Genomic DNA, 24528 nt, shown 5'->3' with positions numbered 1-24528 from the left:
TCAGGGCAAGGAAAACTTTCACCTCCTAGGCGGTGAGACTCTACAAAGCAAAACGAATCCTAAGAAAAACAAAATGTTTGACCTCTGCAAGCCTAGTGATCCTATCGTGCTGCATGTATTCCCCCAGTGTGACCAAATAGATGGTACCAACATTCACATAAATCCCAATACCTTTCCTAAAATTTAAGTAGAGGAGGTTTTACCCCCAATAATTCTATTATGAACCAATTGCAGTGGAGCTAATCCAGGCACTTCTAGCCAGGCGTCCCACATGAGGTCAAATTTTGTCGGGCTTCCTCTGTTTATAAGCCAGTTTCTCTTAGGAGAGTTTCATTTGCAGCATTTACCCATTCTGAATATGTAGGGGGTAAATGTGAGAGCCATTTTCGTGCTATAAGCTTCCTAGCAATAAACAATACTCTAATGATGGCAATATATGTATGCAGTGTATATAATTCCTCATCTAACCAACCCAATAGTCTGAGTTTCAGTTCTAATTTAAGAGTGATACTCCACATTTTATTAACAGAGCCCAGCACTACACTCCAATATGGTACCAGTTTTGGGCATTTCCACAACATGTCAAAAAGTGTAGCATTATTTATGTCACACCTTGGGCACACTGGGGAATCTCTTCTATTCCATTTGTATAAATTATAGGGGGTGCGATATGTGCGGTGTATAATAAAAAGTTGAGTACGTTTTTGCGCCGATGAGTAACACCTTAAGAACATTATCCAGTATACTAGACCACTCCTAATCAGAAATTTGACCTATATCTTCTGACCAGCCTGCCCTACATTTAAATGGCATAACTTTGGAGGTTTGGTTTAGAAATGAACCGTAAAGGGAGGAAATCTGTCCCTTTTTGGTTGATGATGTTATAAGTTGTCTAAGTACCACAGGGGCTCATTGGGTTCCAGTTTGATGTTCTAGATCGAGCAGATATGGCATGTCTTAAGTTGTAAGAATTGGAAGAATAAGTTGTTTGGTAGGCCATATTCCTCTCTCAATGATTGAAAGTCCTTTTAATAGGCTTCCATTATACAGTTGGGATATATAAATCAAGCCATGCTGTGTCCACTTGGAGAAGTCCTGTAGTTTACCTAATTCAGGACAATTATTATTGTTTATTATTCGGGAATATGTAGAGTAGCCTGTATACTGGAAATGTTGTTTAGCTTCATACCAGGTTCTATCTATTAGCGCCAACGTGGGGCATTGAGACAACGTTCCACGTTTTCCTGCCTCCGTACATTCAATAATAATTGAATGTACGCAGTGTCATTGAAAGCAGTGTCCTGATGATATTTCTGACATGGTCAGAGGACTCTTTAACCAGCCCGTAATATGCTCTAATTGAGCAGCTAGATGGTAATAATATGGGTTAACGCCTGCCAGTCCACCCGAGTCCTTTGCTTCCTGTAGAGTTTCCAGTTTAGTATGGGAAGCTTGTTTCCTCCATATCAGTGCACGGAATATTGTGCTGAATTTTTAAAAAATATGGATAGGAATCCAAATTGGGGCATTGTGAAGCGCATAAAATAGTTGTGGACTCCAGATCATTTTGATAAAATTGCAACTTCCCACCACCGTTAATGGTAGTTTAATCCAGCTATTTGTTTGATCTTGAAATTTTTTAATTAATGGGTGAATATTTTTAGCTTCATATGACTTTAGGTTGGAGTGAATAATTATTCCCAAATACCTAAATGTATCCAATATTTTGATCTGCTCTGCCATGTGAGGCAGGGGTAAAGCAAAGGGGTCCAATGGTAATAGCGTAGATTTGTGCCAATTTATTTTGAAGCCCGAAAAGGATCCAAACCTTTGTATTAATGCCATAAGATTCGACAATGAAGCAGAGGTATCGCCTAGAAAAAAAAAAAGGGCGTCATCGGCATATAATGCCACTTTATCCTCCCTGTCTCCCCTTTTAAATCAACAAATGTTAGGGTTCCCTCTAATGGCTACTAATGGCTTAATTGCTAGAGCAAATGATAATGGGTATAATGGGCAACCCTGTCTCTTACCTCTGTGTAATGCAAAAGGACAGAGCATGTTTACTCTAATATTGGGGCTTTATAAAGTAATTTGATTGGGGCTATGTAAAGTAACTTGTTCCTTGACATAAATGTGTTTCCCAAGTTAAATTTCTCTAGAACCAACCATAATTATTGCCATTCTACGCTATCGAATGCTTTGGCAGCATCGAGTGAAAGGCTAGCCCTTTGTCCTTGATTATCTGTGGGGATTTGCATATTTAAATATAACCTATGGAGGTTGTTTGCCGTGGATCGGTTAGGTATGAACCCCCGATTGATCTTGGTGGATAATTTTGGTTATGACTTTTGAGAGCCGCATTGCGAGAACTTTAGTGAGCAATTTCAGATCAGTTGTTAAAAGCGATCTAGGTCTATAGGACTCAGGTTGTTCTGGATCCTTCCCAGGCTTCAGTAAAACTACCACCGACGCCTCATACATAGACAACGGTAAAGTACCCTGTTCCTGTGCACTTATAATTGTTTGGAGCAGTTCTGGTAAAAGCACCCCACCAAATTTCTTATATAGTTCTATCAGGAGTCCATCCATTCCCAGAGCTTTATAATTAGGGAATGTGGCCATTGCAACTTGTAAATCCTCTAGGGTTATGGGCGCATTAAATTGTTTTTTGTCTGATCCCTTAAGTCTCAGAATCTGAATTTCATCAAGAAATGGAGTCAGATCCTTTATATCATAATAAGACACTTGTGATGAGTAGGCATCTTTAAAAAAGGAGTGAAACCCCTGTAAAATTGAAGGGGTATCTGTAACAATCAGAGTTGATGAAATTGCTTTATATGTATGACCAATGGTGGCTGTTGTGCTCTAGATATGGATAGTATATGTCCGTTCCCCCCTCCCCCCCTCAAAATATGATTGAGAAGCATAAACCCTTTTGTTATCGGCTTGTTGCTGCTGCACTGTACGGTACATTTGCTGTGTATTTATCCATTTGCTACTGGTATCAGCGTTGGGTGTCTGCACAAACTTCCTTTCTGTTCTATCCACCACTGTACTAGCGTTGTCTACTATTTCTTTTAATGATATCTCACAAATGCACAATCCGAATATAAGCCGAGGCCCCTAATTTTACCACCAACAAATAGGAGAAACGATTGACTCGAGTATAAGCCTAGGGTGGGAAATGCAGCAGGTACTGGACCACCACGAGACCCAAAACAGGGGCTGAGGGCATGGTACAGGAGAATGCAGGGCTGTGCCTATGGTACAGGAGAGTGCAGGGCTGCGGGCATGGTACAGGAGAGTGCAGGGCTGCGGGCATGGTACAGGAGAGTGCAGGGCTGCGGGCATGGTACAGGAGCGTGCGGGGCCGAGGGCATGGTACAGGAGCGTGCGGGGCTGTGGGCATGGTACAGGAGAGTGCAGCGCTGCGGGCATACTACAGGAGATGCAGTGCTGCGGGCATGGTACAGGTGTAGTAGCATGTAGTATGCCCGCAGCCCCGCATAACGGCAGGTAGTGCAGCTGTGGAGGACTCTCACCTGTTCCTGAGGCCCTTTAGATTTAAAAAATGGGGCCGCCCGGCGCCAACACGTCATTACGCATGCCCTGCCGTTCGGGAAAGCTCGTATACGTTCGGCTATTCCCGGGAATAGCCAAACGTGTACGTCCTATCCCGAGCGGCGGCGCATGCACGGTGACATGCTGGCGCCGGGCGGCGCCATTTTTAAATCTAAGGGGCCTCGGAGCATGTTGGGCCGGCCTGGAATTTTTTTTTTTCCTTTTTTTTTTTTTTTTTTTTATGACTCGAGTATAAGCCGAGGGGGACGTTTTCAGCACAAAAAAAAATGTGCTGAAAAACTCGGCTTATACTTGAGTATATACGGTAATTCCCAGAATGGTTGAGTCTGTTTTCAGTTAAAAAATGTTTAATTTGCAATTGTATGTGCGCTGTATTAGTAAACAGGGTGAGCCAAAAGGGATTTCACTTCCAGTGTTTTGGGAGTCTAATTATAGGCAGCCATAGAGTTACTTAGACGGGTGAGTGGTCAGACAACCCTCTTGCAAGATGGGAGACCCTGGGTTCAAATGTATGCGTTAACTCAGAACCCAGTAAAGATCTATATGGGGTGGAGTTAAGTGGGTTAAAGAGTTGCAGGAAAATTGAGCTTCTAGAGGGAATTTACATCAACAGAGGTCCTCTAGTTCTAGTTTTGTTAATAATCTGGCAAAAGACGTTAATGTTCTAGGGCCTTGGGGACACTATTTCTTGTACACAGCTAAGGATGTATCGAGTATGTTATTAAAGTCTCCCAAAGTGAATGCTGGGATTTGTGGGTGTTTGCCTATAAACTGAGACAGACACTCTAGCACTTCCAGTGTGAAAGGTGGAGGTATATATACATTGGTTATTTTACATTTGTGGGAGTCCCATGTGCCTAGCAAAAAAAAAAAAAAAATCTTCCTTGATTGTCAATTTGAATACCCAGTGTTTCAAACGCCGTTTTCCTGGAGAGTAGGATACAAACTCCCCTAGAATACTGCGTATGCAAAGAGTGATACTGCATCGGATATTTTGAGGATTGCAATAGTTTAGTGGTGTCTTTTTAGTTAGTTGAAATTATTATTCATCTTTTTGGCATCATGCACCCCTCTCACATTCCAAGAAAGGATTGAATTTGTGTGGCGACTCATTTATCCACATAGTAAATAAACTACATTCCCCGCAATAAGTCTCCACATAGTTATGGGAGTTGAATGTCCCGTTCCATATTTCAAAGGCCCAGATATAGAGCGCAATAAACCTATATAGTAACATGTACTGTTCAGCCAATTATAAACAATAGACTTTCATGGCAGTCTGTGTGGATCATCTGGCTTGCAGAGGTAAAGCTCAAAAAACCAGGACAGAAAAACAATGAAAAAAAAAAAGTGTCACAAAACCATTTTGTGAGGTTCCCATTGGAAATCCTTACAATTGTGTCCTGCAGGGCTATACCAGTGAGGGGGTAATGTTGAGGGCCAGGACCAATGTGTCTGCAAGACTCTATATAAAGGTTACCAGTCAAAGTTGGAATCTAAGACAGCAAGTCCTTTAATGCTTCCCTCTGGGCTCCATTATTCGCAAGGTGAGCAAGTATTTATTGTAGAATTATAAATTGCTCCTGATCTGTGTACTTTAGTGGGCAGCCGCCCTAAGTGGCCGCTCCTGTTGATCTGAACAGTTGGTCGCCATAGCAGGATTTTCAAAGAAGTGTACAGTGGCATCCGCCACCACATGCAGCTTTGCAGGATTTAACATCGAGTAAACTACTGGTATGGCATGCAGACGCTTTTTGACTTCAGTGAATTTTGCTCTTTGTTTCTGGATGGCTGTTGAAAAATCTGGGTATATGGAGACCTTTGTACCTTGTATTTCCATATTAGGTTTTTTCTTGCAAGCTTCAGGATAATGTCTCTATCCTTATAATGTAAGAGCTTTAACAAGAAAGGTCTGTCATTGCCACCTGGTGGCAGAGCCTTAGGTGGCACTCTGCTCTCTCCACAGAGAAAGGAGGGAGTGATGTTATCTTTGCCAAAGTTATCAGTCAGCCATTTTTCAGTGAATTCAACTGGGTTTTTGCCTTCAGCTTTTTCAGGCATACCAACAATCTGTAAATTACTACACCGTAGTCTGTTTTTCAAATCCTCAACTTTAACCGCAGTATCGGATGCTTTTGCAGTAATCCTACAAACATCTTAGATAAGTGGTGTCAATTCATCTTCCACTGTACTCACTCTACCTTCCAGTGCCGTGGCCTTTTCTCTGCTTTTTTGCATGCCATGCCTAATTTGTAGTATACCCTCCCTCCTTCATGCTTTTAACTTCCACAGAGAGATCTGTGAGAGAAGATCCATATGTGTGCACTGCAGTGAGGATTTCTTGTAGGGTGGGTGTATGTTCAGCAGCAGTGGGATCTGTGTTGGCATGTGCAGTCCTGCTGTAGACTGAGCCATGTGCCCGGTCTGCAGGGAGGATTACTGCGGCGCTTGTACTGGAGGGGATGTAGCAGCTTTCTGTAGTGGCTTGTGTTTAGTTGAGTGGTGGGTGAATTTCTCCAGTTTGGATGCTGTGGCCGATTGCCGGTGGTAGCGGGGATCCACCATGTTCATTCTTCCGCTCAGGGAGAATACTCTCCTCTTTCTTTTTAGTCATTCCTGCCTTGTTCGTGCGGTGATTGGCGTCGGCTGCAAGAGTGGGTCTGCACCAGGAGCAGAGCAATTGGTCAATGGCAGCTGGTATAGTGTCTCACGGCAGGATAATTAGTGCAGGATGTCGCAGCCGATGTGAACCACCGCCCCCCGACCCCGACCTTATCCTTTAACCAACATGGTCCTTTGGTGGAGGGGTCGATGGCATGCTCACCCTCCCACCCCTCGTCCTCAGACTTTTCTTCACCAATTTCTTCTCCATCTGCCCTTTACTCAGTCTCGTCTCTCTTGTTTTGATCATACTCTTGGTGCTGCTAGCTACAAACCAAGGTATGCTGGCTAGAGAAGGGGTTATCCTGTGCTGACTGTTTAGAATTTGTTTTTTGTTCGCCAGTGTCCTGTCTTCCTGTAGGCAGCAGTATAACCTGACCATAAATAATGCTGTGTCCCTCAATAGACCACAAGAAAATAATTTAATGGTGAGTAATGAGCGGTATTTATCCTTCTAGTCGGGTTATCATGTTTTGTTGCTGTTATTATAATAATTTTTTTTTTTTTTTAGCAAGAGTCTCTTGACATCCTTTAATGTTTACTTTCCATATGCACAGTGTGTGGAAGAAATCTTGGGTTATCTGAAGTCCTGTTTCAGCAGGGAGCCGGTGATGGTCACAATTTGTGTGCAACAGGTAATCCTAAAAGAAACTGTGTGATAAGTAATAATTGATTATCTCCAGAGGTAATACTGAGGCCTCTTGCCCACGGTACTGATGTTTGAGTTTCTGCTTTTTTGGATGTAATTTTATGTGTTTTGCGTGAATTTGCGCATATTTATGTGCATATTTGCATGTATATGCGCGTTACAATACCATCCTAGGGAAAATGCATCCATATTTATGCGCATATGCACGTATTTGCACACATGGGCGCAAAATACTAACCGGGAACACAGATTTTCCTACATTTTTTTTTTTTACTGAAGAATATTCTGCGCTTGTCTACGCCTCTCGCACAGGCACATTGTAAATAATGGGCTAGGTTTTAGCTCCATAAAAATTATTTGGTGTGGGTTGGGATTTTTTTTATGATAATGTATGTTATTTTTATTATTTCTTAGCTGTTAAAGACCCTTTTTGGAACCAATTTAGCATCCCAGTTTGAGGCGCTCTCTTCAAACCCTAGCAAAACCCAAGGAAAAGCACAGCGCCTTGGCTCATCTAACCTGCGACCTGGACTATACCATTACTGTTTCATGGCTCCATATACGCACTTTACCCAGGCTTTAGCAGATGCCAGTCTACGTAACATGGTCCAAGCTGATCAAGAGCAAGACTCATCAGGGTAAGCACACACCTTGAAGCTGAATTTTAATCTGCTTACATCTGCCCCCCATCAACACAGTGTTCATATTTCATATTTTAAAATAGTTTTGTTTTCATTACATACCTTTAAGACCCAGTATTATAATAGCTTGGTCTTTGTGCAATGCAGGTAAATCATACCTAGTTGGAAGGGCTGGCAGGGTCCTATTCACAGCTTACTAAAAACATCACAGCCCCCATTCAAACAGTAGGCTGGTTCTTGGGAGGAGTTGATGGGCAAATGTCAGTTTACAGAAACTGGTGTTCCTAAGCAGGTTAAATTTGCATGCAGACAACACAAAGTAATGCCTGCATGTGATGCTGACACCCAAAGAATGACGGGGCAGGCTAAGGACTGGAAGGCTTAGGAAGAAGAGCTTGCTCTTTGACTCACTTTAGCTTCTGTTGCACACAGTGTGCAATGAAATCTGAGTAAGCAATTTTAGTATAGGAGAGGAGACTGTACAACTGTACAAGACTGAAGCTAAGGCTGGATTTAAGCTTTAAGATACAGTTGTGCTCATAAGTTTACATACCCTGGCATAATTTATGATTTCTTGGCCATTTTTCTGAGAATATGAGTAACACACAGACTTTTTTTCACTCATGGTTAGTGTTTGGCTGAAGCCATTTATTATCAATCAACTGTATTTACTCTTTTAAAATCATAATGACAACAGAGACTACCCAAATGACCCTGATCAAAAGTTTACATACCCTGGTGATTTTGGCCTGATAACATGCACACAAGTTGACACAAAGGGGTTTGAATGGCTATTAAAGGTAACCATCCTCACCTGTGATCTGTTTGCTTGTAATTAGTGTGTGTGGATAAAAGGTCAATGAGTTTCCGGACTCCGGACAGACCCTTGCATCTTTCATCCAGTGCTGCACTGAGGTTTCTTGATTCTGAGTCATGGAGAAAGCAAAAGAATTGTCAAAGAATCTGCAGGAAAAAGGGGTTGAACTGCATAAAACAGGAAAGGGATATAAAAAGCTATCTAAGGAATTGAGGATGCCAATCAGCAGTGTTCAAACTCTAATCAAGAAGTGGAAAATTACACAAACAGCACATAGACCAGCCTCAAACCTGGCACAAAGTCATTTGGAGTGATGAGACCAAAATTTAGCTTTTTGGCCAAACCCATAAACGCTATATTTGGAGAGGAGTCAACAAGGCCTATGATGAAAGGTACACCATTCCTACTGTGAAACACAGAGGTGGATCGCTGATGTTTTGGGGATGTGTGAGCTACAAAGGCACAGGAAATTTGGTCAGAATTGATGGCAAGATAAATGCAGTACGTTATCAAAAAATACTGCAGGAAAATTTGCATTCTTCAGCCGGGAAGCTGCGCATGGGACATACGGACATTCCAACATATGACAATGATCCTAAACACAAGGTCATCCTAGCACAAGTCAACCTGACATTGGCTACAGCAGAATAAAGTGAAGGTTCTGGAGTGGCCATCTCAGTCTCCTGACCTCAATATCATTGAGCCACTCTGGGGAGATCTCAAACGTTCAGTTCATGCAAGACAGCCCAGGAATTTACAGGAACTGGAGGCTTTTTGCCAGGAAGAATGGGCAGCTTTACCATCTGAGAAGATAAAGAGCCTCATCCACAAATACCACAAAATACTTCAAGCTGTCATTGATGTTAAAGGGGGCAATACACAGTATTAAGAACTAGGGTATGTAAACTTTTTTGATCAGGGTCACTTTGGTAGTTTCTGTTGTCATTCTGATTTAAAGAGTAAACACAGTTGATTGAGAATAAATGGCTTCAGCCAAACACTAACCATGAATGAAAGAAACGTTTGTGTTATCATTCATGTTCTCGGAAGAATGGCCAAGAAATCATAAATTCTGCCAGGGTATGTAAACTTATGAGCACAGCTGTAGCTAGCACTTTATATCATTTCCTGTGTTCAATTCATAGTTTTGTAAATTGTACCTTTTTAAAGTATTTCCATTGATTTGTCCATTGAATGTTGTAATGTTAGAACAAACTGGTTGCTTTTTTGTTCCAGGTGGTTTGATGTGCTCCAGAAGGTTTCCTCTCAACTGAAGAACAGCATTAGCAATGTTACGAAGAACCGGGCAGACAAGGTACAGCTTGCTTTCATTATAGACTCTTCTGACCCTCCTGTCTTTGTAGGAGGTGATTGGCTGGAACTTTTATCAGTCAGGGCCTCTTACTAACAAGGATTTAAAGGCCCTTTATAGCCAGTGTACCCATATACAATTTGGCTGTATAAGGTTGGACAAAAGTGGTATCATGCTGTGGTACTTTCTGTACTTCAATGGTAATGGTCCCTGATTTGTCCAACTTTGTCCCCTTTCTGTGCCTGAGAGTGTACTCCACTGTCATAGGGAAAAAATATCACAAATAAAAAAAAATGTATAGCATATATAATTTTGACACAAGCCATAATGTAATTTATTAAAAAATAGCTTTCCTTTTCAATCTGCAGGTCTGTAATTTTCTATAAAATGCAATATGGCAACACCCAAACAGTTGGTTTGCCTGTTACCTTGAGCCTAAACCTTGCTCTTCAAACGTGGTGGCAGCACTCTGATTCTAGACACATGCCCCAAGCTCACATTCTACATATGGTATGGTGATGCTTGCAAGCACAGCTTCTAACAGTGCTGATGTCTGCAGCAGTCTCAGCCACTCTTTGCTCAGAAAAGCTAGTTCCCTTTTTGTAATCCTGGATGTACCCAGAAAAGGTGCACTTGCTTCTCATTTCACCATCTCCAGGTGGCTCAGGCAGACCATCACTTGAGTTTAAAGCCCAACTTTGGAAAATTTATAATTTTCCCTTGTGGGGCTGTGCCAAAACTGCAAAAGTTAACTGTTAGTTTACTCTAAGGGAGAGTAAAAGCTATTTTATTTACGCAATCCCCTGCTCCCACAGCAGACAGCACTCCCCCATGCTCCGACCCTTGGTCGTCAAAAGGTCCAGTGCAGTGTTATGATCCTTGCGCCCTTCTTCCTTGCGCCCTTCTTGACGTCCGGACCTTGGACCGCTGGAGCATGGGGGAGAATGTGCTGTAGGGACCTGTTTAGTAGCACAGTGGAGTAGAGGATCTGGTAAGTCAATTTTTTTTTGGGTGTCCAATAGACCTAAACAAGCAGTTAACATTTGTGGGAGCAAACTAGCTGCAAGGGAGAATTTTTGAGTTTCCTGGAGTTGGGTTTTAAGGATCAGGTTCCACACTTCCCTGTTAATGCAGAATCTACTAGATCTGTTAGTGCTTCTTGGGCTTTTTGACTTTAAGCATCCGTTTCCCAGATTTGCAAGGCAGCCACCTGGTCTTCTGTTTACACATTCTATAAAATCTGCCAGGTGCAGTCCCATCTAATGTAGCTTTGGACATCAGGTCTTTCAGCTGCATCCCTGGTTCTCTATTGTTTTTTTTGTTTTTTTTCCTGGGCCTGTTCGCATGTGTTTGCGGTGTTGCCCACCTCTCAGTTGGACTGGTTTTGGCCATTCAAAAGGCTTTAAAGCCTTCCTTTAACCACTTCCATCCGGCTGGACATCATATGACAGCCTGGGCTTTGAGTGGAGATATCTGAATGAGGCTTGCAGCTGCATCATTTTTTTTTTTTTTTTCGCTGGCGATTCTCTGCACCATCAGAACAATCATAGCAGCTGTTCAGCGTCTACCGGCTCGCCCATGCGATTGGCGAGCCGCAGAAGGATTCCGCTGCCAGCAGAAGTACACCATAGAGAATACAGAGGACTAGATGGTCCCCAGAAGTCTCTATGACTCTCGGAGGCCCGGGTGTGACGTTATTAGGTCACGCCTGGCCTGGCAGTTGTAAATACTGCCGTGATCTCAGCTCGATAGCCAAGATCATTTTTTGGATCTCAGGCTTTCCAGCCTGTAGGAGAGATCTATGGTCTTATTGACCCCAGATCTCTCCATAAAGAGGACTTGTCATGCACTATTCCTATTACAACGGCTGTTTGCATTCCTTGTAATAGGAATAATGGTAATCAATGAATTAAAAGGAAAGTGGAAAAATGGAAAATGCCCTCATCGCTGCATACTCGCACACAGAAGTGAACGCATACGTATGTCGCGCCCGCTTATGTAAACAGCGTTCGATCCACATGTGAGGTATCGCCACGAACGGTAGAGCGAGAGCAACAATTCTAGCCAAAGACCCTCCCTGTAACTCTATAAACATGTAACCTGTACACATTTTTAAACGTTGCCTATAGAGATTTTTAGGTACCGAAGTTTGGCGCCATTCCACGAGTGTGCGCAATTTTAAAGTGTGACATGTTGGGTATCTATTAGCTCAGGTGTAACATCATCTTTCACATTATACAAAAACAATATATACACACACACATATATACACATATATAATGTTTTGGGGTTCTGAGTAATTTTCTAGGGAAAAAAAATGATTTTTACATGTAGGAGTGGAGTGCCAGAATTGGCCCGGTATGGAAGGCAAGGAGAGTACATAAGGTTTTTGTACTTACTTTTGTATTTGTAATTATGCTCTAGATACTGATTTGATTCAAAACTGGGGAGTGCTGGTAGTGGTAGGATTATCGTGGGCTAACCTGCAGTTTGCCTATGTATATCTCCACCATGTGCGTCGGCATAACCCAAAGGTTAAAGACTTCCTGTGTCCCATAATGGACTCCAGGAAAAGTATTTTACAGTGTGTACTAAAAAAAAAGAAATGTTTTTTTTTCTTTCTGCAAGAACGAGCTCAGGCATACCTCATTGCATCCTACGATTCGGTGCTGACACCTCTGCATAGTATACACAGTTTATGGTGGGTGTGGTATATACCGTATCTTTTTTTTTTTTTTTTTTTTTTTTTTTTAAGTCAAGTTTTATTGATTTTCAGGGATAACGAATAGAAGAAAACAGATAGCAATAGTAACAAGTATTTTCATATGACATATGATATAGCATATAACAAACGAGAGTAGCACCCACAATCATAAGGCATATATCGGCATGGGTACCACAAATTCGTACATCTGATGCATGGTTATGTTGCTATAGCATGTCAAGGCATCACAGGAGAGAAATGGGAAAAAAAAAAATAGGGTTGAGTAAAACAAACATAAACTAGCAGAGAGAATCCGGGTATGAGAGATGTAGAAGATAGGGGTGAGTTAAATTGTTAATCTGATGTATCACACGTATGGTTTTGCCATAAGCCAAACATGAGTACTAAAAGAGGAGTCCTTTGGGGAAGAGAGAATATATTTAAACATCTGGTATCTCTGTGGAATAATACATCCACCCTGACCAGATATCTTTTACATTTCACATTTCTCATGTTGATCTTTCATCGCAAGAGCCCATCGTTCTGCCTCCATTATAGTATCAACCTCTTTCTTCCAATCGGAGAGGGTGGGACAAGCACTTTGCTTTCAAAACCTTGGAATAAGGGATTTAGCTGCATTCAGCAAATGAGGGAGTACACTCCTTTTATAGGCCTTTATGGAAGAAGAGGTCGCATGAAAGAAACTGAAATGAGGAGCTGGAGATTGGCCTGAGAGACCGCTTCTTTATATAGGATGTGATGGCTTCACAGAAAACCTGAATTTTGGGGCAAGACCACCAGATGTGAAGAAGTGTGTTCCATTGGGTACAACCCCTCCAGCATGTATCGCTGACGTTGGGGAACAACTGGGCTAAGCAGGGTGGAGTCCTTTACCACCTAGTGAGAAATTGATAGGAAGACTCCTGAATTCAGGAACTAATGGAAGAAGTGTGAGTTAGTTTAATGATCCTTTTGTATTTTGGGTGTGGTAAATTCCAGTTCAAGCTCCCTCTCCCAGTCTCTAATGAAGTAGGGAACAGTCGATGAGCAGGTGCCTAACACTAGTTTGTACATTATGGACAGTAAATGTCTGGAGTCGGGGAGTTGTCTCCACATGACTTCAAAGGTGGTGAGATCAGCACTAGAGCGTAACTTGGGCTCTAATTTTGATAGAAAATTGAACAATTGGTGGTATCTCCAGGGCTCGAGTGGAAAAGTACCATATAAAGATTGTAAGGTTTGTTGAAGTAAAAGTGTACCACGTGGGCTAGTTTCGTGCAAGTATAGTCCCCATCCATCCCCCAATAACGGAAGAAAGCGCGTTCTTCACCCGGCAAAAAACAGGGATAAACCCCCAAGGGGTGCAAGCGGTGATGTTGGTGGGGCATACTGGCCCGAGCCATTTAGCCTGTCCTCAACCATCAGAGTGGACTGAGTCAGGGGGGAGGTCCAGTCGGAGAGGCCTCTGTATGTAGATGGGACCCAAGAAGCGCCTGCCAGATTTCTATCCACCATTGATTTTTCTAAAGGGACCCACAGTTTGGATAATGAGTCATGGCACCAATTCAGTATTCACACAAGGGCCTTAGCCTTATAATGCAAGGCTAGATCCAATAGGCCAATACTGCCGTCCAGTTTATGATGACGCAAAATATCGTACGCCAGTCTAGGGTGTTTGTCTTGCCAAATGAAAGTTAGGAAAGCTCTGCGTAGGCGCTTAAAGAAGGTCTGGGGGGAGTAAAATGGGCACAGCATAGAGACTATATATCATCATGGATAGGATCGTCAAGCATTCACCCTCCCAAACCAGGTCAAGGGAAGGGTCCTCCAGTGCTGCAAGTCTGAGGATTTTAGTCAGCAGGGAACTGTAATTGAGGTCGTAGATATTTTAGGATTCTAAGAGATATGGGTACCTAAATAAGGTAAGGAGTCCTTACGCCACACAAAGGGGAGCGACTGTTTCAGGGATTCTTCCACCTGAGAGGGAACCTGAACTGGAAGTAATTCCGATTTGGAATATTTCATTTTAAAGTTTGATAAAGATCCAAATTGATGCAATTTGGACATGAGAACTGGGAGGGAGATATGTGGGTTGGACAGGTAGAAAAGGAGGTTGTCCACGTATACTGACACTTTATGCTCCACCGAGCCAATGTTGATCCAATGTTGATCCCCTTAACCACTTCTGGACCGGATGATTTTCCTTCTTAATGACCAGGCCCTATTTTGCAATTCGGCACTGCGTGACTTTAACGGACAATTGCGCGGCCGTGCGACGCTGTACCCAAATACAATTGAAGTCCTTTTTTTTTTTTTTCCACATTTAGAGCTTTCTTTTGGTGGTATTTGATCACCTGCGGGATTTTTTTTTTTTTTTGCGCTATTAACAAAAAAAGAGTGACCATTTTGAAAAAAAAAAAACAATATTTTTCACATTCTGCTATGACATTCCCAAAAAAAAAAATTTAAAACTAAATTTTTTAACATTTTAGGCCAATTTGTTTTCTGCTACATATTGGTTAAAAAAAAATCGCAATAAGCGTATTTTGATTGGTTTGCGCAAAAGTTATTGCATCTACTAACTACGGGAAAGATTTATGTCTTTTTTTTTTTTTAACTAGTAATGGCAGCAATCTGTGATCTTTTGCGGGACTGCGATATTGCGGCATACAGATCGGACCTCTGACATTTTTGACACTTTTGGGGGTACCAGTGACATTACTACAGTAATCAGTGCTATAAATATGCACTGTTTCTTTGGTAATGACACTGGCAGGGAAGGGGTTAACAGTATAGGTGACCAAAGGGTTAAATGTAAGCCTAGGGGAGTGATTCTAACTGTATGGGGGTTGGACTTGTGAAGTGACCATAGAGACATGCGATCTTACATAGCAGGATCACATGGGCTCTGTGATCACTTCAGGGAGGACAGACGGACGGCTGTGTTTACATCAGCGGACCGTCCTTCTCTGTCAGCGGGGAGAGATCGCTGGTGTCAGGCGGCAATTGGAGCCGACTGACACATGCATCGGCTTCCCCGCTGACGAGCGGGGGCGGGAGCGCGTTCGCCCCCTAGCCTCCTGAGAGTGAGCGACATAGAGTTACGTCGGTTTGCTCAGGAGCAGCTGCCTGCCGCAGTAAATCTGCGGCGGGCGGTCGTAAAGGGGTTAATGTCCGTATGGCCACGAACCCGTCGGAGGAGGGGTTCTAATACTAGGGCAAATAGTAAAGGAGGTAGGGGACAGCCCTGTCTGGTCCCATTTTTAACAGCAAAGCGATCAGAAAGAGTACCATTCACCTTTACTCGGGCCTAGGGTTCCTGATAAAGTGCCAGGATCCATCCCAGCATGCGCTCACCTAGACTGAGCTCACAGAGTAGTTCCGCCATATAGACCCAGCTCACAAGATCGAAGGCCTTTTCGGCGTCCACAGATAAGACCATACAAGGAGCGCAAGCATGTCCATGCTGAGCCCAATGTAAGATATGTAGGGCCCGTATAGTGTTGTCCCATGCTTCACGGCCCAAAATGAATCCAGTTTGATCCGGGTGCACTAAAGTCGCAACATGGTCCTGAAGGCTCATTGCCAAAATCTTTGCCAATAGTTTGGTGTCAGCATTTAGTAGTGAGATGGGTCTATAGGTGGCAGATCTTTGCCTGGTTTCTGCAACCAAGAGAGCTTCAGAAGGCAGCCGATTGCTGGAAGTGATAGAGTTAAAATATTTACACATTAGGTCAGCAAGGATTGAGAGAAATTTCTTATAATGTTGGTTAGAAAAGCCATTAGGCCCTGGGCTTTTACTTAGAGGTAAAGCAGACACCGCCGCTTTCAGTTTCTCCGATGAGATTGGTCGTTCCAGTTCCTCAATCATCTGGGAAGAGCGAGCCGGAAGGGCTGAATCCCGAACATAAGCCTTAACTACGTCCAGAAGGGGTGTACCAGGGTTAGAAGTGGGAGGAGGAGGTAGACTGTAAAGGGAAGAGTAGAACTGCTGGAATTCTTCAGCAATGGAACACGTATCTACCACACGCCGATTTTGAATCGTTGGGCTGTGTACATGGCATAGGGCCTGGCGTTTTTGTAATTGGACAAAAGGAAACCACATTTATTTCCATGTTCATAAAAACGGTGCTCATAAAATCTAATTTTGTCCCTGGCTCTACAATCAAAACATTGAGATAGTGAAGAGCAAAGGGCATCTAACTTCCTTGCATTTTCAGGATTGAAATGTGTCTTATGTTTATGTTCCAAAGCATGAATACTATCCAGCAAATCCACAATCTCCTTCTGTTTCTCCTTTTTAATTTGAGATCCATGAGCAGTCAGTTCTCACCTAATCACAGCCTTATGGCCCTCTCATACGGCCTTCGAGGACACATCCCCAGTGGAATTTGTTTCAAAATAGAGTTGTAGAAGGGGGGACCGCCAGATCTGCGAGATTTTCATTGAGTTTCCAGACCCTCTCAGCCCGGTGGGCAGCAGAAGGGTTTATAGCCAATGTGATTGGGGCATGATCCGAGATCGTGATAGACTCAATCGAGGTAAAGAGGACATCACTCAAAAAATATTGATCAATGAAAAAAAAGATCGTCGGAAGTTTGTACCACGCGTTTTTGAGTAGTAACTATAGTCACAAGCTTTAGCATGGGTTGCCATTAACATGACGAAGTGCTCTAGCAGAGATGGGTATTTTCCCGGAGGATGTGTCCAGGCAGGTATCGAAGGCAAGATTAAAATCTCCTCCCAATATAACCATACCCTCCCTAAAATCTTTCCGTTTCCTAAGGGTGGAGGATATAAAATTAACTGTACGTGAATTGGGGGCATATATAGCTGTAAAAGTATATTTATGACCGTGAATCTTACCCTTAAGAAAAATAGAGCGACCCTCTGGATCTAGCTGCATAAATGAAAGGGAGAAAGGGCAAGACTTCCTAATTGCTATGGAGACCCCTCTGGCCTTAGGAATGGGGGGGAGACCACAGTACAATGGATTAAAGGTTGTGAGAGGCTTGCAGGGCACAGAGTTGGCAATGAAGTGTGTTTCCTGTATAAACAAAACGGGAGAAAGGTGGCACAATTCCTTCCAAAGTACCTCTCTTCTGGGGAGAACAAAGTCCCCTAACATTATAGGAGACAATCTTCAGTGTTCTGGCCATATCTATAATGATGTTGGGACCTGTAACAATAAATGAGTACTAGTAGACCCATCCTAATCTGAATAATGGCATCATGTAAACTGGCGACTCCACATAGAGCATCAAACAACCAATTTTGCACTTGGGAAAAGGATAGAACAAACCATAGAAAAAGAAAAAGAATTGAGAAAAGGCCTATAAAATGCAACAAGGTCCATAACAAAGATAGACCATCTAGTAGATGGGCAATCACTAGAAGGGAAGCAACGTCCATTTCCGTGGGTGCCCCTGAACCTGCAAAATCCCAGAATTGAAGTCCACCGACGGGGGGGACCAACCTAGTGTGGGAGATGTGACTGAATGCATGGGATGCACACGCATGCAACCACCCCTGGGCAAAGCTGAAAAAAAAGATTCATTCATTTTAGAATATATCGCATTAGCAGCAGCAACTTATGTACTGAATATATACATCTGATAACCTTTGCAACAGAAAAAAACTTCAAAATCTGCCTGCATAAATGAAAAGTAAAGAGAACTTGCTCCCTCCTCCATCAGGTGCCGTATGTCCGTGTAGTCCACCAGTCTGTCAATACTGAAGGTAAATAGGAGGTAGGGCAACAAACAAATTGTAAAGAAACCTGCAGCAGTCGTTGAGACATTCAAGTTTTCAGTGTAAAATTTTAGAGGTAGGGGTAGTAACTCACAATATGGGGTCAAACGGAGCAGTCAAGTTTGTGGCTGTGGTTCAGAATCTTGGGTTGGATGACCCGCATGGTTCCTCTTGTGGGATCTGGAAGAGGCTTGGCGCCAGCGGTCAGGGCGTTGTGGAAGCGGAATTGTACTGTGGAGTCTCCAATTTGTTGGCAGGAGGTCTAAGGTATCAAGGAAACATGGAAGATCATCCTTTGTGCATAGGACCGCGGTCTTGTCTATGCGCGTAGCTGTTAGACGAAAGGGGGAACCCCACCTATAGGAGACATCCACAGTCCAGAGGGCATCCAGAAGAGGACGTACTACACGCCTTTGCATAAGGGTTCTGTGAGAGAGTTCAGGAAAAAGGGCTAATTTAGTGCCATTAAAATCGATAAAAGGATGTTTGCATGGAGCATTCATACCCGCCTCTTTCACAGCATACCTATGCAATTTGCAAATGACGTCCCGTGGGTTGCCAGTGTCCCGAGGAACAGGTTTTAAGGCCCTATATACCCTATCAATCTCGCTGGAGCTGCATTGCCAAGTAATTGGCAGAAGATACCCTGTACCATAGGCATTAGATCTGGTGTGCCGGTCGCCTGTTTCAGGCTACGGATGCGGATATTCTGCCTCCTATTTCTATTTTCATAATCCTTTAGCTGATCTAGCAAGGTGTTAAAAACCACCTCATGGTGTGTAGCAGTTTCTTGCATAGTAGTGATAGTCTGCAGCAGCTCGTCTTGATAAGTTTCCACAGCCTCAACTCTGTCCCAGAGTTGCAGTATCCTCCTTAATCCCCTCTATAGCCTACTTAAAAGAAAGTTCCACCGCCAAGATCAATTGCTGTATATCCGCTTTAGTGGGTAATGCCCAAATGTTTTCTCTAAGGTCCCAGGTAGTATCTGCAGGGTCAGGCTCTGAATGTGGGGAAAACCTACACTCCGAGGGGGGAGGATGGAGAGGGGCTGGAGCACAGTACCTGTGGGGAATCCGATGGAGCCAGGGAGTCACTGCTGCAAGCAGGAGAGGAGCGTTGAGGTACCTCGTGGCCAATTGCTATCTTGACCTTGTCCTGGAAAACCTGCAACCTGTTCGTCCGGGAGCCGCCACCGCTTACAGGAGGCTGTGAGGAGGTTCGATGCTTAGGCGGCATGATCCGTGCAGGCTGGAAGACCGAAGGCAGCAGCTTAATGCTGTTTTGCCCGAGGGGAAGCAGCTCCGATCCCGTGCGTCCGCATACCACGGCAGTCAAGCCATGCCCCATAAACCGGATATATCTTGACGGTAAATCATTGATTTACTGTGGTAGGTTGGGGAACTGTGGTTCTGCAATTTTTCTGTTGCCTTGATGTTTATACTAATTTACACTTTTTAAAACTTTGCAAATTAAAAAGTTATATTAAAGTGCATATGTAGCAAAAAAAAATTGCCTATTTTTTTTTTTATTTAGAAAGCATGAGGAAGTGTTAAAACCCCTGTAAGTTGTTTTTTTTTGTTTTTTGCTGTGCCCTGTTAAGGTGCTTTCCCTTCACCTCCCTTTCCTGGGGTGAGATGAAACATCTACAATGTGAGGGAAAGTTCCGTTGTTACTGGCACATGTTACCCCAATTTAAGATTCTCGCTCATCTCTGTAACAACCCCAAACAGGTGGTGGTGGTAAGAACCTATTCAGGATGAAGATAAATGTTCCCATTTTGTAGGGTAGTGGAATTCATTTTTCTATTTGAAGTTAATACCTATCCTCTAAGTCAGGGGTGTCAAACTTAACTTCATCAAGGCCGCATAAGCATTATGATTGCCCTCAAAGGGCCGGTTCTATCTGTAGTACTAGATGTCCAGATTATCCCAACCCCCTTGCATCAGATGTCAAGATTCCCCCCCCCCCCTTACATCAAAGTGCACCCCTTGCCTTGTGTTGCTGCTGAGAAGAAGCTGGGAGCAGAGCTAGGAAACAAAGTGCAAGATCTGGAGGAAGCCCAATGGAGGGCTGGAGCTCTACTGCAGCTCTAGGAGAGGTGTGAGGCCCACATAAAATGGCCTGGAGGGCCGGATTCGGCCCACGGCCATTGTGTTTGACACATGTGCTCTAAGTGAACATTTTAATCTGCCTTTATGTACAACAACATTCTCTTTAATACTCCATTATTGTAATGATTGAAAAATATAAGCTAATTCATCTTTTTTTTTTTCTTTGATACTTTTATAGAATACTATTCATAACCATATTCGCCTGTTTGAGCCTCTGGTGATTAAAGCGTTGAAGCAGTACACCACTACTACGTCTGTGCAGCTGCAGAGACAGGTTCTCGATCTCCTAGCTCAACTTGTCCAACTTCGAGTCAACTACTGTCTGCTAGATTCTGATCAGGTAATATCCTTCACTTAACCGGAGACAGTGGTTTTAAAACCTTTCCTCAACAACTAAGCCCCTTCGTTAATTTATTGTTTTTAAAACATGGCTGAAATAAGAACAATCAAGAAAAATGTATAAAAACGTAATTAAAGTACTTTACATTTCTTTTAATCATGCACTCTTTTTAATCCTTCAGGTGTTCATTGGTTTTGTGCTGAAGCAGTTTGAGTACATTGAAGTAGGTCAGTTCAGGTAAGGTCCTCTCCTGTATGCCCTGAATGCCAGATCATCTTTGGATTTGTGTGCAGATGATATCCCATTTACTTGTTAAGTTTCTTTTGTTAAATCGACAGGGAATCAGAAGCTATCATTCCAAATGTGTTCTTCTTCCTGGTATTGCTGTCCTATGAAAGGTACCACTCTAAGCAGATCATCGGCATTCCTAAAATCATTCAGCTGTGTGACGGCATCATGGCCAGTGGGAGGAAAGCTGTGACCCATGGTATATATACATGATTGAAATCTTTAACACTTAGGGCTCATTTACTCCCTTCCAAACTGTTTTATTATAGGAGTTCTGTAGTCACAGCATATGCTTTAATTTTACAACATCATCATTGTAAAAGCAATACAAAAAATATATATTTTTGACAGTCCAAAAAAAACCATACTTGAAAAATCATCTTTAATGTTAGTGCTGCCTGACTGCTGGCCATCTCTTTCCACAACTTCCTGGTTTCCCTGCATGCTTGCAGCTTCTGCTCTACGGTTTACTTTTTAAGAATGATCCATCCCATGGTACCTTGCTGCCTGCAAGCAGTGATTTCTGTACGGCCTCCTGACAGTCCTTCTTTCAGCACCTCTGTAGTTCAGAAGGCAGGATCTGTGAATTTCGTGACACAGCAGTGTGTACCCACATGGCATAGTGAATATGTGTCACAGAAGTAAATGTGTGGGGATCTTCACAAAGTAAGATTAGAACTTCAATATTGTTCAGATTAATAGAAGTAGGCTAGAAACTATTGAAATAGTTTCTAGTAGAGATAAATATATGATTTTACATCTTGACCATAGATACGCTTTAAGGCACACCTGTCAATGCACATTCCCTTAAAGCGGTAGTAAACTCTGACAAAAAAAAAAAAACCCTGCAAGACAAAGGCATAATGAGCTAGTATGCATTGCATACTAGCTCATTATGAATTACTTGCCTTAGAACGAAGCCCCAACACGGACCCCCAGACACCGCTGTGGGAGCGGACATGATCCCACGGCGTCTCTTCTGGGTTCCGCGGCTCCAGCGCTGTGAGTGGCCGGAGCCGCGATGACGTCACTCCCGAGCATGCAGCGGCTGCATGCAGTGGTAATATCTCCTAAACCGTGCAGGTTTAGTAGATATTAATTGTACCTACAGGTAAGCCTTATTATAGGCTTACCTGTAGTTAAAAGTAAAAAAAAGCGGTATACTACCGCTTTAAGACAGCCCTTAATTTGCATGGGATACCGACATAGTACAGCAGACAGAAAAACATATATTTTTGTTATGCAGCACACAATGCATGGTACTAGGAGGATACTATTACATTTTTTTTTGTAGAGGTATTAGAGTCTGGAGGTTGATATTAGAGCTATATACTCTGAGGTCTACAACTGCCTCAGACGTAAGCTTAGTACACACGGGCCGAATATCGGGCAGAATCGTGTGTACTGCAGTCGGTCTAACAGTCCTGCAGTTTGTTGAAGGTCTGCCGATCTGCTCCAGATCAGCGCTCTCAGCCAATGGCTGGAATGTTCTGGCGGGGGGGGGGGGTCGGGGGTGGATGATGGTCACACAGTTGCACCCCCCTGTCAGAACACAATAGTACAGCAGGAGAGATCGCTGTACTAACGGTCTGTACAGCAGTCTCTTCTGAGCTGTCAGTTTTTTGTTTTTTTTTCGTTCAGCCCCGCTGGGTTGAACGAAAGAAACTACTGGTGTGTACCAGGCTGTTGGCTTATGAATCAGTGATGATCAGGAAATCATCATATGTCTGATCTTGGCAGACATTGCCTGACTAAGCTTACTTAGAGTATCTGTACCCTAGAAAGAAAAAAAAAAGCCAGCAGCTACAAATACTGTAGCTGTTGACTTTAAATAAAAGGACACTTGTGCTTACAGGAATCCAGTGCTGTCTTCAATCTGGTCAGATCTTTTCCAGTCTTTGGGTCTCCGGCGCCAGAATGTTTACGGTGGGAAGCCTGCCGTGACTCCTTGCGAACGTGAGAGCATGTACCTATCAAAACTCCTAAAAATTATAATGTTCCAAATGTGGTAAAGGAGGGGGAAGGAGAACGTAAAGCAGAACTTCCCCTTTAGGGTAAAATTCCACTTTAAAGAAGGATGGGATCATTATAGGTTTTCTCGTGATATAGACTGGTGCCATGCATATCCCATGGGCAAAGCACAGGTTCTTTTTAAAAATGTAAAAACAAAAAGCTAACGGTTTTCCAGAGTACAATGACCTTGAGTAAGGGACCCTGTCATTTCTTATAGTTAGGCTCAAATTGTCCAGGCAAAATCAACTAAGGCTCTCCCAAGAAGCCCGTGGCAGGGGAATTTGTCTTGGTTGCTTAATACTTGGACGTAACAAACTTTTTAGGATACAGCAAGTAGTGGTGGGATTGAGCATTTCTGTGTCTGTAGTGAATTGTAAAAGTACTAACTATATAAATGTACTGTGTCTTAGCAGATTTGCTTTTCTTGATTTTATTTTTTTATGCAAACATGTCATTTAGTTTTGGAATGTAGGTTTAAACGTCTTTCTATATTTGCCTCTCCCCATACTGCAGCTATTCCAGCCCTACAGCCCATAGTCCATGACCTCTTTGTATTACGAGGAGCCAATAAAGCTGATGCAGGGAAAGAGCTGGAGACTCAGAAGGAAGTTGTGGTGTCCATGTTGCTCAGACTTATCCAGTACCATCAGGTTCTAGAGATGTTTATCCTGGTATTGCAGCAGTGTCACAAGGAGAATGAAGACAAGTGGAAGAGGCTCTCCCGGCAGATAGCAGACATCATTCTGCCCATGTTGTCAAAGCAGCAGGTCAGTAACTCCTTAATTCTTTATCGGCTGTGGAAGTTGTTGGTAGCCTGTGCTTCTTCAGGACATCATATAATTTTATTTTCCTTCCATATCCACCCCTTCTCAAAATCCCATAACGAACAGTGGGACTTCACCAGGGCAAAGTGGCACCATATTTTGTGGTTCTATGTCAAAAACCAGGCATTCTGTTGTGAAAATATCAACCCAGAAGTCTCCTAGGGAGATGATAGGAAAACATGTATTTTAGCTTAAAGAGGAACTGCAGTCGGCTCACATAATTTGTAATAAAAACATATTTTCCATTCTAAAGCTTCCCTCCGTTAAATACTTGCCTGTACTTGCCAAATATGCTTCAAAAATCTCCATCCTCAAAGTCTCGCTGCAGCCATTTTAACTGTGGGCAGCTGAAGCTGCTGCCTGTTCACTTCCAGGATTTACACAGAGGAACACACACACACACACACACACACACACACACACACACACACACACACACACACACACACACACACACACACACACTATAATCGCACAGAAGTGAGTACACCCCTCACATTTTTGTAAATATTTTATTATATCTTTTCAGGTCACAACCAAAAAGAAAAATTTGCCCTTACATCAAAAACATATGTAAAAGCAGCAACTAAATGTGTAAGACAAACACAATACAAATCAAAAAAGTTGCACAAAATATTGTGACAAAAAAATGATAAAATGAATCCTCATTAATGAATAAATGTCCATATTATAAAAATTGACCATATTGTGAAAAAATTAATATCAATGTGCATGAAAAAAAAAGCCAGTAATAATGTTCAATATTAAATCATCCACTATGCAGTCATGCAGTTCTTCTGTGAAAAAAGACTTCTCCACCAAAATTGAATCC

At 42.8% G+C, this 24528-nt stretch overlaps 1 protein-coding gene across 1 annotated transcript in view; it reads left to right on the top strand.

The window, feature by feature from the left end:
• Window positions 1-24528, top strand: part of HTT (huntingtin) — a 427987-nt gene that overhangs the window by 204556 nt on the left and 198903 nt on the right. The window contains exons 30-36 of the mRNA XM_082256463.1: window positions 6804-6881; window positions 7310-7533; window positions 9590-9668; window positions 20410-20571; window positions 20753-20808; window positions 20910-21058; window positions 23386-23639. Coding sequence (XP_082112589.1) covers window positions 6804-6881; window positions 7310-7533; window positions 9590-9668; window positions 20410-20571; window positions 20753-20808; window positions 20910-21058; window positions 23386-23639 — 1002 coding nt within the window. The remainder of the gene's footprint in view (window positions 1-6803; window positions 6882-7309; window positions 7534-9589; window positions 9669-20409; window positions 20572-20752; window positions 20809-20909; window positions 21059-23385; window positions 23640-24528) is intronic.

Source organism: Pelophylax lessonae (assembly GCF_965119305.1).
Source record: "Pelophylax lessonae genome assembly, chromosome: 1".
Taxonomy (NCBI): Eukaryota; Metazoa; Chordata; class Amphibia; order Anura; family Ranidae; genus Pelophylax; species Pelophylax lessonae.
The sequence above is the reverse complement of the archived record's forward strand: the minus strand, read 5'-3'. Positions and strand labels throughout refer to the sequence as shown.